At 38.5% G+C, this 13,750-nt stretch overlaps 2 protein-coding genes across 5 annotated transcripts; one reads left to right on the forward strand and one right to left on the reverse strand.

Annotated features, from left to right (window-relative positions):
- Positions 1–2,236: 2,236 nt before the first annotated feature.
- Positions 2,237–4,919, reverse strand: LOC110502937 (C-C motif chemokine 25). 3 transcript variants are annotated; one of them, XM_021581316.2, is made up of 5 exons: positions 4,778–4,919; positions 4,271–4,357; positions 3,253–3,370; positions 2,864–2,960; positions 2,237–2,772 (listed from the first exon to the last, which is right to left on the reverse strand). In XM_021581316.2, the coding sequence occupies exons 1-4, from the start codon at positions 4,791–4,793 to the stop codon at positions 2,864–2,866; spliced, it is 318 nt and encodes a 105-aa protein (XP_021436991.1). In that variant the 5' UTR covers positions 4,794–4,919; the 3' UTR covers positions 2,237–2,772. The 3 variants fall into 3 exon arrangements, with proteins under 3 accessions (XP_021436991.1, XP_021437103.1, XP_021437058.1); XM_021581428.2 differs by having other exon boundaries at positions 4,841–4,894; XM_021581383.2 differs by having other exon boundaries at positions 4,806–4,893.
- Positions 4,920–8,573: 3,654 nt separating this feature from the next.
- LOC110503198 (cystinosin) lies at positions 8,574–13,749 on the forward strand. 2 transcript variants are annotated; one of them, XM_021581594.2, is made up of 11 exons: positions 8,574–8,934; positions 9,030–9,116; positions 10,576–10,654; positions 10,770–10,857; positions 11,055–11,158; positions 11,277–11,414; positions 11,523–11,622; positions 11,823–11,942; positions 12,177–12,347; positions 12,489–12,606; positions 13,182–13,749. In XM_021581594.2, the coding sequence occupies exons 2-11, from the start codon at positions 9,056–9,058 to the stop codon at positions 13,322–13,324; spliced, it is 1,122 nt and encodes a 373-aa protein (XP_021437269.1). In that variant the 5' UTR covers positions 8,574–8,934; positions 9,030–9,055; the 3' UTR covers positions 13,325–13,749. The 2 variants fall into 2 exon arrangements, with proteins under 2 accessions (XP_021437269.1, XP_021437336.1); XM_021581661.2 differs by having other exon boundaries at positions 8,575–8,819.
- Position 13,750: the final 1 nt, after the last annotated feature.

The raw sequence follows: 13,750 nt of genomic DNA on the forward strand, positions 1-13,750 counted from the left end.
AGAAAAAAACGTGTTTTTTTGTAAAAAAATTTAACCATCATCTTTGTAATGCAAGATAAAGGCCATAATGTATTATTCCAGCCCAGGCAGAATTGAAATTTTGGCCACTAGATGACAGCAGTGTATTTGCAAAGTTTTAGACTGACGCAATGAACCATTGCATTTCTTTTAAAAATGTTGTATCAAGACTGCCCAAATGTACCTAATTGGTTTATTAATACATTTTCAAGTTCATAACTGTGCACTCTCCTCAAACAATAGCATGCTATTATTTCACTGTAATAGCTACTGTAAATTGGACAGTGCAGTTAGATTAACAAGAATTTAAGCTTTCTGCCAATATCAGATATGTCTATGTCCTGGGAAGTGTTCTTGTTACTTACAACCTCATGCTAATCACATTAGCCTATGTTAGCTCAACCCATCACGCGGGGGACACACCGATCCTATAGAGGTTTTAAGACAAGCATGTGAGTACAAAATGATGGAGAGACAAACTATCAAATTATCTCCAAGCTAGTGCCTAAGTGGAGTCCTGACTTAATCACTTTGAATGTATAGTTGTTTTAGGCTATTGCTAAATATGTCTGAAACATTGCTTTGACTCTTTTCCTTTTGCTAATTCTTTAAAATGATAGGACAATAATAAATCATGTTTCTGACTGGAGCATTTTGGTGATAAGGGGTAACTAATCACATCCATTATCCAGTGTGATGTTTGGAATGGTCTGTTTGTTCTGGGTAGCTTTATGTCTTAGCTGAGTCAATAACCTGAAGTGATGCCAAAGGTTGTTGTGTGTGTGGTTGTTACTTTAATGTATTGTCGTTCAATGAATGACACATTATTATTTCTACAGTTGAACAGTTCACTCCACTGAATATCATAATGAAGTGTTGAAAGCCTGTGCTGAAGGTTTGTGGAACTTGTGTGTACTGTGTCTACTTGTGTCTACTGTGCACACTTAATTTCACAATTACCCAATTCATTTCAGCTTTACCTCAAAAGTTCTGATTGTAATGAGAGTTCAGTGTCTGCAAAAACATGTTGAGTGGATAATAATTTGAGCAAGAATGTAATAAGAAGCTAATTCTCTCTGCTTACACATAGATCATTTTCTCAGTATTTCATTCCCCCGTGCACCTTTGAAAAAAAAAACGAACTTCTATGTACTGAGTCACTAGTGAATATCTGCTCAAATTCAAATGTTGACCTGTTTCCTTTTGGAATTGCAACAGCATACTTTCAGATAAATCACTTGTTATTCTCTTCCTCTCAAGTGAGACTGTTGAGAAATATGAGGTATGGGCCAAAAACAAGTTTACAGAAAGTTTATAGTCTCACAGTGCTCCTGGCACATACAAAGGAGTCAGTGTTCTGGAACATTGATCACAGTCCATGTTCATATTGCATTGTATTGACAGTTGTATGCCTTGTTCACTGGAAGTTGGGTATGTGGTTTATAGTTCAGAAGCAGCCATTCAGATGTCTGAGATTGATTGAATACATTACTCTTGAACCCTGATAGAACATCTTTGAGTGTAATTTCATTGTAGTAGTTCAATGGCTGTATAGCAATAGTGTTAAATCAACATTAATAAGAGGAATAGTAGTAGTGATGAAAGAGATACTGTGTGTGTCCTTGGAAAGAAAGAGGCAAACCAATTAGACAAGGTTGGATGTATGTCTCATTGTGTAGTCTCAGAGATCTTGTCATGGGAACCTTGTCCTCTGCAGCATATTGGAGCCTCCCTGTCACACTCCACTGAGGGCAGGGACAGATAGGACAGGGACAGATAGGGCAGGGACAGATGACACATAGAGATTTCTCCTGGGGCATCACACTTGCCTTAAAATGGTGACTGTAGCAAGAATGAACATGTATAACCTGTGATTGATTCTCTGCCCATCATACTGTATCACATTTCAGGTAGATATGTGGCATTACAAGTGATAAGCTTCAGAGAGCTGAAGTTCTGTGTCGGTAAATGATGAAGGCAATGAGAGGAGTGAAAGCTTTTTTTCAAATGAAACGTGTGCAGTATAAAGAGTTAATGTATAGATAGAGTGTAATGAGCTGGCCTTGGAATCATACATTTAAAAAGGATGAATATGAAGACAACTGTGGGGAAGATGGTTATTATGGACATCATGAAAATATGTATTTCTATTAATATATATTCTTAATTAGTTTGATGTATTCCCTATTGACATATCCATTGATATTTCTGAGATGTATCAACATTTTGTACTTTATACATTTTTTATTACAAATGGGAACTTATACAAATAATGTTTTGACATAGTAGTGATTGAAATCAAAATAGAAATTGTAGCTTTATATAAAAGTTTAGTGGTCGGGGGCCCTACAGTCAGCATGTAGTCTGCGTATAGGCAGAGGCAGCACAGCACACACACAATAATGCTAAGCTGCCAAGTGGCTCATTACTAGCAGGCACCATTCATGGTTAGTCATCTAATGCTAACAGTGAATACAGTAATACAGTATAGTTGTCTTGCTATGCTACTGGATTGCCACCTTAACAATGGAACCTCAGGTATTCTCCCAAAAGCATGTGATATAAACTCATTAAGCCAAACTATAATATAATGAGTAATATAATGATGAAGCTCACATTCTACTTACAGGATGATGTGTCATATATTTGCCCACACATTTCACTTGACATATGGAAATTGGCATACACTGGTTAAAAGACTCTCCAACGAAGCAGCAGCTCAACTACATCCCCTCATTCTCTTTTCTCAGGAAGCTATCGATACAAAAAGGCCATAATTAGATACTGTAAACTTGTCAAACGCAGAAGCATTTCTAAAAGGATTAGTTAAGAGTGAGAGTTGTACCTAGTTGCTTTGCTGCTTATCAACAACAGTCATCAGATTCTGTACCCACTTCTGGCTGGGATTGGCACAAACAGTCTTCCGTTTCTTCAGCATGAACCTACAGATATGAGACACGTGGTGGGATAAAAAGTGTTTGCTTTCCGTTAGACACTCAGACTCAGTATTGCTTTTTAGATTCACATTCTACGAGGAGAAAAAAAGGAAATCAAAATATGTAGAAAAATACCACATTTCTCTGTCAAAAGCCTTCTTGGCATCCATTGCTGGCAACTGGAGGATTTGTTCTACCTTACCAGTGTCCTGATGATAGACTGACTGTGTAGCTTTGTTGTTGTTTGGGGAGTGAGGACTTAGGGACAGAAGGTGAGGAGGTGTTCTAACACACTCACACAACAGCCTTGATGTTGCAGTCGCCATCTGTTTCCTGTATCCTGTAGCTCATCACGTTCCTCTTGGTGTTCTTTTTCAGGCCAGCAACGTGCTTCAGACAGCAGTTCCCATAAGAGCCTGACAACAATCAGGGGGAAAGGAAATGGTTGCTATTATACTCCTTTTGTGCTTACATTTCAATGTAATAAATTATAATGTACTAACATCACAGGAGGTTGGTGGCACTTTAATTGGGGAGGACAGGCTCGTGGTAGTGGCTGGTGCGGAATGAGTGGAATGGTATCAAATACATCAAACACATGGTTTGATGGCATTACATTTACTCCATTCCAGCTATTAGAATGAGTTGTCCTCTCCTCAGGCGCCTCCACTGACTGACATTTCAGTTACACATAGTTTGAAACGTGCAGTTGAAGTTGCGAAATATTACAGTGTGATAATTTTCTACGAATATTTTTTTGAGTAAATGTATTGCAGATGTGTGCAAGAGAAGACATCACCAGGACTATTCATATTCACAATTTCTAATAATGCAAACATGAGAACTGCCTGTAAGTGCAGCATAAGCCATGTATATAACTATTGAAACGGTTGTGAAATCTAGTGCCAGGTGATTTGAAACAATGTTTTGAAAGGAGTGGATCACAGAGGCAAACATCAGTCTGTGTAAAATGTTCTGCTAAAAAAAATATTTGGAGCCGACAGATCTTTCTCTTCTTGACATAGTATGGACCAGTTGAAGCTTGTAAAAAAACAACAACATTATATTGAAATAACTGACTTTGTGCAGAATAATGCTCTCCATTACGAGAGGTTACTCCTCAATCTGCAACAAGTTCTTAGTGTACAGAATGTGGAGTGGCTATAAGTACAGTTGATTTTTCAACAATACCTTCATTACAAGAACAAATCAGGACAAACAATAGGCTTTAGACTGTTACATCAATTACAGGGGACATAAGCGTCATAATAATTAGTCTATAGAATGTACAATACAGTAGATTTAATGGTGCCTACCTTGAGCCATGCTGAGGTACATGCATGCCAGGAGCAGGAGAAAGAACAGAGCCTGGAACTTCATGGTGTCACTGCTTCTATGGTCCACTGTAAGAACAGGACAGGATGTAAAGCCTGAGAAACGTTCTCTTTTTAATACCACCACACTGTCAGCGGGATGTTTTCCTGACAGGGCCACCCCATTTACAATACTGGTATGTTTGTTTTCCAGACCCCAAATCCGGACCTCTTGATTTCAAACACTTGGATGCGTGGAGCTGTTTTGTGCAGCTATGTTGGGTTTGGCAGAAGCTCTGACTATGTTCTTATAAAAGTTAGCATGCATTCATCAGATGAACCATAACCTCTGTCTCTTAAAACAGCTGCATCAACTTGTTTATTTTACCACTTAGAAATGCAAAAGTACAGAACGCTTACAGCATAGGCTAAAAGTTAGTTAAATATGAATTAAGAATCAGACAAGCATATAAACAAGCAATAGGTCAGCATATAAACACACAAGCCTACCAACAAAGCAGAACATGTCACAAATAACCTTCTCAAAACACAAAATCTCCTTGCAGAAATGACCTGTCTTCTCTGTCTTGTTGAGTTCCCTACTGCTTTATACAGTAGCTGCCATTTGATACCTTCTTCACCCCTCCACCAACCCTCTTATCTTAATCAGCCACACCTCCTCTCGCATGACAACTAGTAAGTACAGTATGTTTTACAATTGCTGGGAAGAGGTAGAATTTGAACAATTTGAGCATCACAATCAAATGCCACTGCAATGCTTTCCTTGGCTTAAGTCCAGTGAAAAGATGAGTGACAAACTGTTGAAGACCCTCACAAACTTCTAAAGATGCACCATTGAGAGCATGCTGTCGGGCTGTATCACCGCCTGGTACGGTAATTGAACCGTCCGCAACTGTAGGGCTCTCCAGAGGGTGGTGCGGTCAGCGCAATGATTCACCAGGGGCACACTGCCTGCCCTCCCAGGACATCTACAGCACCCAGTTTCACAGGAAGGCCAAGAAGATCATCAAGGACTTCAGCCACCCGAGCCACAGCCTGTTCACCCCACTACCATCTAGATGGTGACGACAGTACAGATGCATCAAAGTTGGGACCATAAGACTGATACACAGCTTCTATCTCCAGGCCAACAGAATGTTTAATAGTCACCACTAGCCGGCCTCTGTCTAGTAACCTGCCCTGAACCTTAGTCAGTATTACTAGCCAGCATCCTTGTGGAATGCTTTCGACACCTTGTAGAGTCCATGCCCCGACAAATTGAGGCTGTTTTGAGGGCAAAAGACCAGTAAATATTAGGAAGGTGTTCCTAATGTTTGTACACTCAGTGTATATATTTACATTCCGGATTCTGACATTGCTCGTTCTGATATTTCTTGATGTCTGTCTTTTTATTTTGGGGATTTGTGTTTATTGTTTTGTATTGTTAGGTATTACTGCACTGTTGGAGCTAGAAGCATAAGCATATAGCTGCATCTGTGATAACATCTACAACATATCTGTACTCAACCATCATTTTTATTTTTTATGTTATTATGTTTTTCAGGAGGGCTTCCATTTCCCTGAGGCCCCTCATTGCTATTGGAGAAGGATCTAAGGTCCAAGGAGCCAGGCCAGCAATCAGTGCACAGGAACATAGTTTATTTTAGTCATTTATTAACTGTAAAATCTACTACATCCTTAGAATTTAGAAAATGTGGACCACACGCAGAGTCCTTAATATATTTTGTATAACAACAATGAAAACACCGTCTGGAAACCCACTGTCTGCAAACCCACTGTCTGGAAACCCACTGTCTGCAAACCCACTGTCTGGAAACCCACTGTCTGGAAACCCACTGTCTGCAAACATACTGTCTGCAAACCCAATGTCTGGAAACCCACTGTCTGGAAACCCACTGTCTGGAAACCTACTGTCTGCAAACATACTGTCTGGAAACCCACTGTCTGGAATCCCACTGTCTGCAAACCCACTGTCTGGAAACCGACTGTCTGCAATTGATTGAATATCAGCCTGTGAGTTTATGTAAGATTCAATACCTGGTTTTGACACAAGCAATTATGTTAAAAGTAGCATCCATTATTGTTGAAGCTATAAGAGGACGGGCTAATTTTAATTGCTGGAATAGAATAAATGGAATGGAATCAAACATGTGGTTTCCATATGTGTTATGTGTTTGATACCATTCCATTAATTATATTCCAGCCATTACAATGAGCCCACCTCCTCTGATTTAACAATACATAAGGACTGAGACAAGAAAATAATATTTAGGATGTCTTGGGTGGCAGTTTTTTTGTTGTGTTGGTCATTGCTTAGGAAGATTAATGTGCTAGGTACTTGCACAGACTTGCATAATGTTCTGAAATGTAATTGTCCCATCAGTCTGAATTTAAATGATTGCACCCTTTTAGTTTTGAGACCATTTTCCTTGTAAAAAGAAAACTCTTGCTATACTAGCCACTATGTGACATATCAGATTTGTATAGCATCCCCAAAGTCAATTAGGCAGTTGGGAAAATACTTGTACCTCCCATTTGGCAAAGTGTTATTGAGACCAGATGGTATCAGTCAACATAATACAAGTGTAAATATCTTCAAATCAATTTGAAAATGTGACTTACTTCCATATTTGTAAGATCTAATTCTCCCAGGCTTTATATCTACTTATCCTCAACTATTTGATTCTATGATCCATTTGCATCCATTGAAAAGTTAACACATTACATATTTTGAAAGTAGTGACAGATATCAAACAAACAATCATCACACTGGGAAGGAAATATGTCGTCATCCAATAATGTTGTTGGCATCCTTTGGCCAAAACATTATGCCCTAATGGCCCTTGCAATTTGACATATTACTCAACAGTGTCTTATGAAGAACGTTTGCAAAAGCATGGAACACGGTGTATTATTCTTTTACCCAATCTCAAACTGGCAGTAACTGGAGGCGTATGAGTTTCTGTTTATTGTGAAACCAAATGTTATGTAAAAAACTGCCAAAGAAATTATGTTGAAAATGTTGAGATAAAACGTAACGTGATCTTGTTACGCTTTTACAAAAAAATATTAAATCGTCTTGACAAAACTAAAGGGGTCACAATCAAGAAAAAAAAAGCCTTACAGTCACGATTGATAGAATTCCCTGTAAGATGTACTGTACTTTAGAAGCATAAATTCTGTTTCTTCTTTCACTGCAGGATAAGATATATTTAGAAAATTAAGCCGGTATAGGCTACTTTTCAGGCCTAGGTTATAGCATAGCCTAGTATTAGCCCAACCAGCCGAAAGATGGCGCTAATGCTCCTTTTACGTCGTTTCTCGTTTTACGTCAGACTTTATTAACGTATTCAGCTGGTAATTTACTAGTGTCCCTAGTGGACCGTCTCGTAAATAAAACATCATCCATTCAAGCTGCAAAGGCGTCAGTTTCCTCCCTAACTCGATCTAATGGCTCGTCGGTGGGAAAAAACGGGGGAAATATGTTTACTACTGTCTTAATGAAACAAAAAAATGCACTATTATCAAGCACACTTGGCTCTTGTAATGATGTTTAGGCTACTGATGTTTTCGTCATTTGACCATGCATTTTGCTGACCGTGCGTCTTGGTTGGGTATTTATTTAAATGTTGTCGTTATAAAAATAATATTATACCGGGTTTCATGACCAATGCTTTCTGTTTTATAGTTATAACAAATGCACTCCACGAATACAATTCATTCAACACTTATATGTTTTATTTTACACATATAACCAAATAAGAGGTCCCGTGACCAAAACGTGCCCCACCCTATGGAAATCAAATGCCCGTGCAAACGGGTTCATTCTGGGTGCCTGCTCTGAAGCAAATCAGCAATCTGTTCGCAAACTAACCTGACCTGTGTTGATTTACAGTTTGCTGGTCCAATCAAAGGCCCTGGTCTGCATTTGAACGCGGCACGTGTATAACTACAATCAGTTAGCAAGTCGGACGTTTCCTAGTTTCGACTAGTACATCAACTGTGTCACAAAATGAGTGACAAAACCTGGCCAGATATTTTCAAGTCATAAGTCAAAGTAGAGTCACGAGGCTCCAAGTCAATGTGCTAGTTGGAACTAGGAATCTCTTAAATGTCCGATTTACTAACTGGTTGTAGTTATAGGCTACAAACGCCGTGTTCAACAATTCAGAGAGTTGCACATTTTCCAATGGCCTAGTTCCAACTATAATGTGAACTCGGCACAAGTCAAAAAGTCTATATCACAACCGGCCGTGATTGGGAATCCCAAAAGGCGGAGCACAATTGGCTCAGCGTCGTCCAGATTTGGCCGGTGTAGGCCATCATTGCAAAGAAGAATGTGTTCTTATTAACTGACTTGCCTACTTAAATAAAGATTCCATTTTTTATATATTTTTTTAAAGAAACATCCCACAACATTGAAAGTCTTGAACGAGCCCAAGACAGCGCGTCATACAAGTCAGATGAGCCAAGTCATATGACCTATGCCAGCTAACGGAAGCAGAGGAAAACAAAGCACCACTCAGCTGCGGTAGCGTATAACGTTAATCTGTTGATTTCATGATTAGTTAGTTGAACTAACTATTGTTAAGACGCAGCAATGTAGCAAGCTGATTTACCGCAAATGAATATGGCACATTGCTGTTGTAAGTCTGACTTTATATGGCAGCATATGTTACCTAGCTAATGCAGATAATTTGGTCAGCAGTGCTCCTCATCTGTTCCTCTTTTGTACGTTTAGAGTTCAGCAAGGCCCGTGCCCTGAAGATGGCAGATAATAACTTTCTTTCAGTCTTGGTCATAACACTCTGTACGGTCATTACATGTGGTGAGTTTGCCCTTGTTCAACCAACAAGCTCTGATTTTAATATGTGGTAATCTTGCCGCGTTCAAAATAACTGGGAAATCGGGAAAAATCAGTCATCCAACTCGGGAACTCATGCTGCGTTCGCATGTTGATCAGAACTAGGAAACTCGGAAATGTAGTTGAACGCTGCAGGTGTATAACTACAACCAGTTAGCAAGTTGGACATTTCCGAGTTTCCTAGTTCCGACAAGACGTAAGCGCTGTAAAACAACTTAACTCAAGGTCAAATCATGATGTCAGTAATCTTCAAGTCGGAAAGTCGATTTGTAATTCTGATTTGTATAACCGTTCATATAGATTTTTCCCAGTCGGAGCTAGTTTTTTTTTCCCGAGTTCCTAGTTGTTTTGAACACGGCATGAGGCTTCTTTCTACAGCTCCAACCTGGAGATCAATGACGTAATGATTTGACCTTGTTTTTTTCAAAGTTCCCAGATTTCTTGAAGGCACCATCTGAACCAGTATCTTGGCTTGAGAAGAAGAAAAATAGGACAAAATCTCCTCTGGCGCCCAGGATCTTGCAATTCAAAATCACATTAACCAGCTCTGCAAACGTTATAGTCAAATTGTAATTCTCATGATTGCCGAATAGCTTACAACAGTTGTTAACTTTACTGTGAAATTCTTACTTGCGAGCCCTTCAACAACAATGCAGGGTTAAAAAGTAAGAAAAGATGAGCAAATAACAAAAGGGAAACAGTAATAAAATAACCATAACAAGGCTATAAAAAGAGTACCGGTACTGAGTCAATATGCAGGGGTACGAGGTAATATGTACATGTATGTAGGTGTAAAAGTCACTAGGCAATCAGGAAAAGGTCTAAATAAAATCAACAATCTTTCGGGATACTGTGCTGCTGGATCAGCCAGGCTGTGAGTGGCAGTAATGACTGAATTTATTGGAGGTGCTGAAGGTGTATTTAGCGCTTGGTCGAAAACAATTTTTATTTATACCTTTTTTGGATGTGCATACTGTGTAAGAGCTCTGCATGCCCTCACTAACAGTGTAACAAATTAGAACGAATCCTAATTTGAGATCTACACGCACAACTCTGATTTCTGTGTCATTCATGCATTGACACCAATAGGGATTTGTTCAAATATTTTGGTCTTCTATGGACCTATTGACTTGGTTTTTACTCCATATAGTTGTGTAACGGCAGTAATGGCTATAGTTCTGCGAAACTCAATATTTTGGTGAGTACCATTATGACGTTTGCAAAACTTGTTAATGGGACTTTTTTTTTTTTTTTTTACGAATTCCCAGTTGTCTTGAAAGCACCATCAGTATTGAAGGACCCTGGTCGTCAGAGGAGATCTAGTCATATTCATCGTCTCCTCAAGCCCAAGTACTGTTTTAGGGCTGTTTAGCAAAATTGATTATTCCTATCTGAAAACTGCAATATCATATTCCTTCAACAGATGGGAGTGTATCCCTGTCTGCTCCAGCCACTGTAAATCTGGAGGTCAAAGGTTCAGCCAATATCACCATAACACCTAGGTAACCTTTCTTATATCTGGGCATCTATTGCCAGTTTGTATCAGTATTCTATGTATGTCTATTTGTTGTGATGTGTTATAATGTTATAATGCAGTGTTTTTATTTATTTTTGCAGCTCTCCTCTTAATGTGTCCGCACTTATTTCTTTTAACTTCACTGACTCCTCTGCAAATGTTACCTCGATACTTCAACTGCCTCAGCAGGTATGCTTTTTATACCACTCAAACTCACTGAAAAGTATGACCAAAACACCATGTAATTGATTACTAATGCAATCTGAGATCTGAATCTATCATATTTCAATGAACTACAGTAGCCACAGTGTGTAAAACATCAATACTCTGTTGTAGGCATAACTGTTTTATATATTATTTATATGTGCTGTATTTCTGATTTCCAGGTACAATTGCCTGCAAATGCCATATTAGGCACATTTGAGGTTCGTGCAGAGCATGTGGGTCAGGTGACTGCCTATTTATACAGTAACAACAATGACATTGCAAGGTGAGTTGTTCTCAGTTTCTGTCTTTTAGTGAATTTCAACTCTATGAGAATTTCCCACGTCACATTTCAGACAGATTTTAAACCAACACAATATACTAAGTCTCTTTATGTTTTCCAGCTTTAAGACCAGAATCCGTTTCTTGGTCATTAGAAGCAACATCATCGATATCATTAACCAATTAATTGGTTGGATTTACTTCCTTGCATGGTCTATCTCATTCTACCCTCAAGTATATGAGAACTGGAGAAGAAAAAGGTAGTGCCTCAAACTGTCATATTTTTTTAAAACAATTTAATCTCAGCCTTAAATGATTTAGAGTTAAAGGGCATCTGGATTTGATTTCTGACTTTGTCTATTTGACAGTGTGGTGGGGTTGAACTTTGATTTCCTGGCACTCAACTTGACAGGCTTCATTGCGTACAGTGTCTTCAATGTAGGCCTCTTCTGGGTTCCGTACATGAAGGTAAGAGCTCTGCATGCCCTCACTAACAGTGTAACAAATTAGAACGAATCCTAATTTGAGATCTACACGCACAACTCTGATTTCTGTGTCATTCATGCATTGACACCAATAGGGATTTGTTCAAATATTTTGGTCTTCTATGGACCTATTGACTTGGTTTTTACTCCATATAGTTGTTATATTTAAAATATTTTTTTTAGGAAGAGTTTGTGAAGAAAAATCCAAACGGTGTGAACCCAGTGGATGCCAATGATGTGTTTTTTAGTCTTCATGCAGTTGTGCTGACAGTTGTGTATATCTGTCAGTGTGCCATCTACGAGGTGAGTAACAGAAGACTAGTGAAATGACTTCCTAGATGTCCCTCTTTGGTTATAGGCCGGAGACAGATGTTGGCTGGACAAATAATGATCAGCTTATGTTTTGATTGTTGTCAGAAAGATACTGTATGTCTGATCCTTTGAAAGGAAAGCATTGTTGTCAAGGCCTCAAATGAACATTGACAGGTAAACACTTGTTGAAAGTAATGACTGTGTTCCTGTGTGTCTGTGGTAAAGAGAGGAGGGCAGAAGTTGTCCAAGATCGCTATTGGCCTTCTGGTGATTGGGTGGACATTTGCCCTTGTCACCCTCTTTGTTGCTGTGGCCAATAAGATCACCTGGCTGGAATATCTCTATTATTTCTCCTACATTAAGTTAGGAGTCACCCTCGTCAAATACATCCCACAGGTATGGATTTCACAATATTTGACTGCATATTGAATGGTTTTACCTTATACACAATTATCATTTGTTACAGTAGATATTGTTGCTTTTCATGATCACCACTACATTGTCTATCATCAATACACTGTCTGTGTGTGTCCTCAGGCCTACATGAACTACCAAAGACAAAGCACGGAAGGGTGGAGCATTGGCAATGTGTTGCTGGACTTCACAGGAGGCAGCTTCAGTCTCATTCAGATGATCCTTCAGTCGTATAACAACAGTAAGGCTGCTCACGCCTACCATAGATCACCAATGTGCAGACACTTCAGTAAAATATAATTAGTCAAAGTGAAAACCACAGTCAAAGGACAGTCCCAACAATTGAAAATGTCTTCAATTGCAGTCATTCATTGTTTATATAGCTTCCATGGGTTTTTCTTAACTTAATTTTTTAAAATTATTATTATATATTTTTTTTACAATTATTCCTTTACATTAACATAAGAGACAGTGGCACAATTATGTAGAAGAATTTCCTGTTCATGCCCACCCACGCACAAGCCCGCCCACCAATTCACCATCTCTTTCCCTGTGGCTGGGAGAAGAGCAGACAAATCATAAGATAAAAAGTCATCAACATAAAGAATAACAACAAAACCATAAAGAAAGGGAAAAATAAAATGGTTTAAATAATGGTATTAAACATGTTATAATAGTACATTGAAATAGTGATACATTTTGATGTTGTTTTTCAGATTAGTTCCATCAGTCACACATTCTGCCTTACTACATCACATGCTGAATTATTTAATGGTTCATGTCAGGGTTTCATAGAATGTTTCTATTGTTTCCTAGATGAATGGAAGCTCATCTTTGGCGACCCCACAAAGGCTGGACTTGGTTTGTTATCCATATTCTTCGATGTGGTGTTCATCTTTCAGCACTACTGTCTATACCGGCATAAAACACATTACGAGCCTATGGGTGACCAGAAATAGGCTAATAACCTCTCACTCTCTACCTCTGCCAGTGAAACTGGGGCCAAATGACTTCCTATAGGGATTTATTCTATGCAGTGTTCACAGCCACTGAATGAAAAGCTATTTCAACATAGGGCCTTTGCTTAAAAATTATTTTTTTTCTCCAAATGATTGTTTAGGATAATAGGGATTTATTTTTGTTCCATAATTTGTGAAGAAATGATTAGTTATGGTTTGATACCACTAAGGGAGGGACTCTGTAATCTTTTTAAAAACTGACTGTATAGGCCTATCACTTTTACATCTGTCAAAGCAATAGTTCATTTTATACAATACAATTGTTTATTTTGAAATGTGTTCTTTAATTGAAAGGTAATTTCTATTTTGAAATGTAACTAGAACATCATGCTTTATTGTCAAATTAGTAAAATGTTTTCCACGAAT

Source organism: Oncorhynchus mykiss, chromosome 1 (genome assembly GCF_013265735.2).
Source record: "Oncorhynchus mykiss isolate Arlee chromosome 1, USDA_OmykA_1.1, whole genome shotgun sequence".
NCBI lineage: Eukaryota > Metazoa > Chordata > Actinopteri > Salmoniformes > Salmonidae > Oncorhynchus > Oncorhynchus mykiss.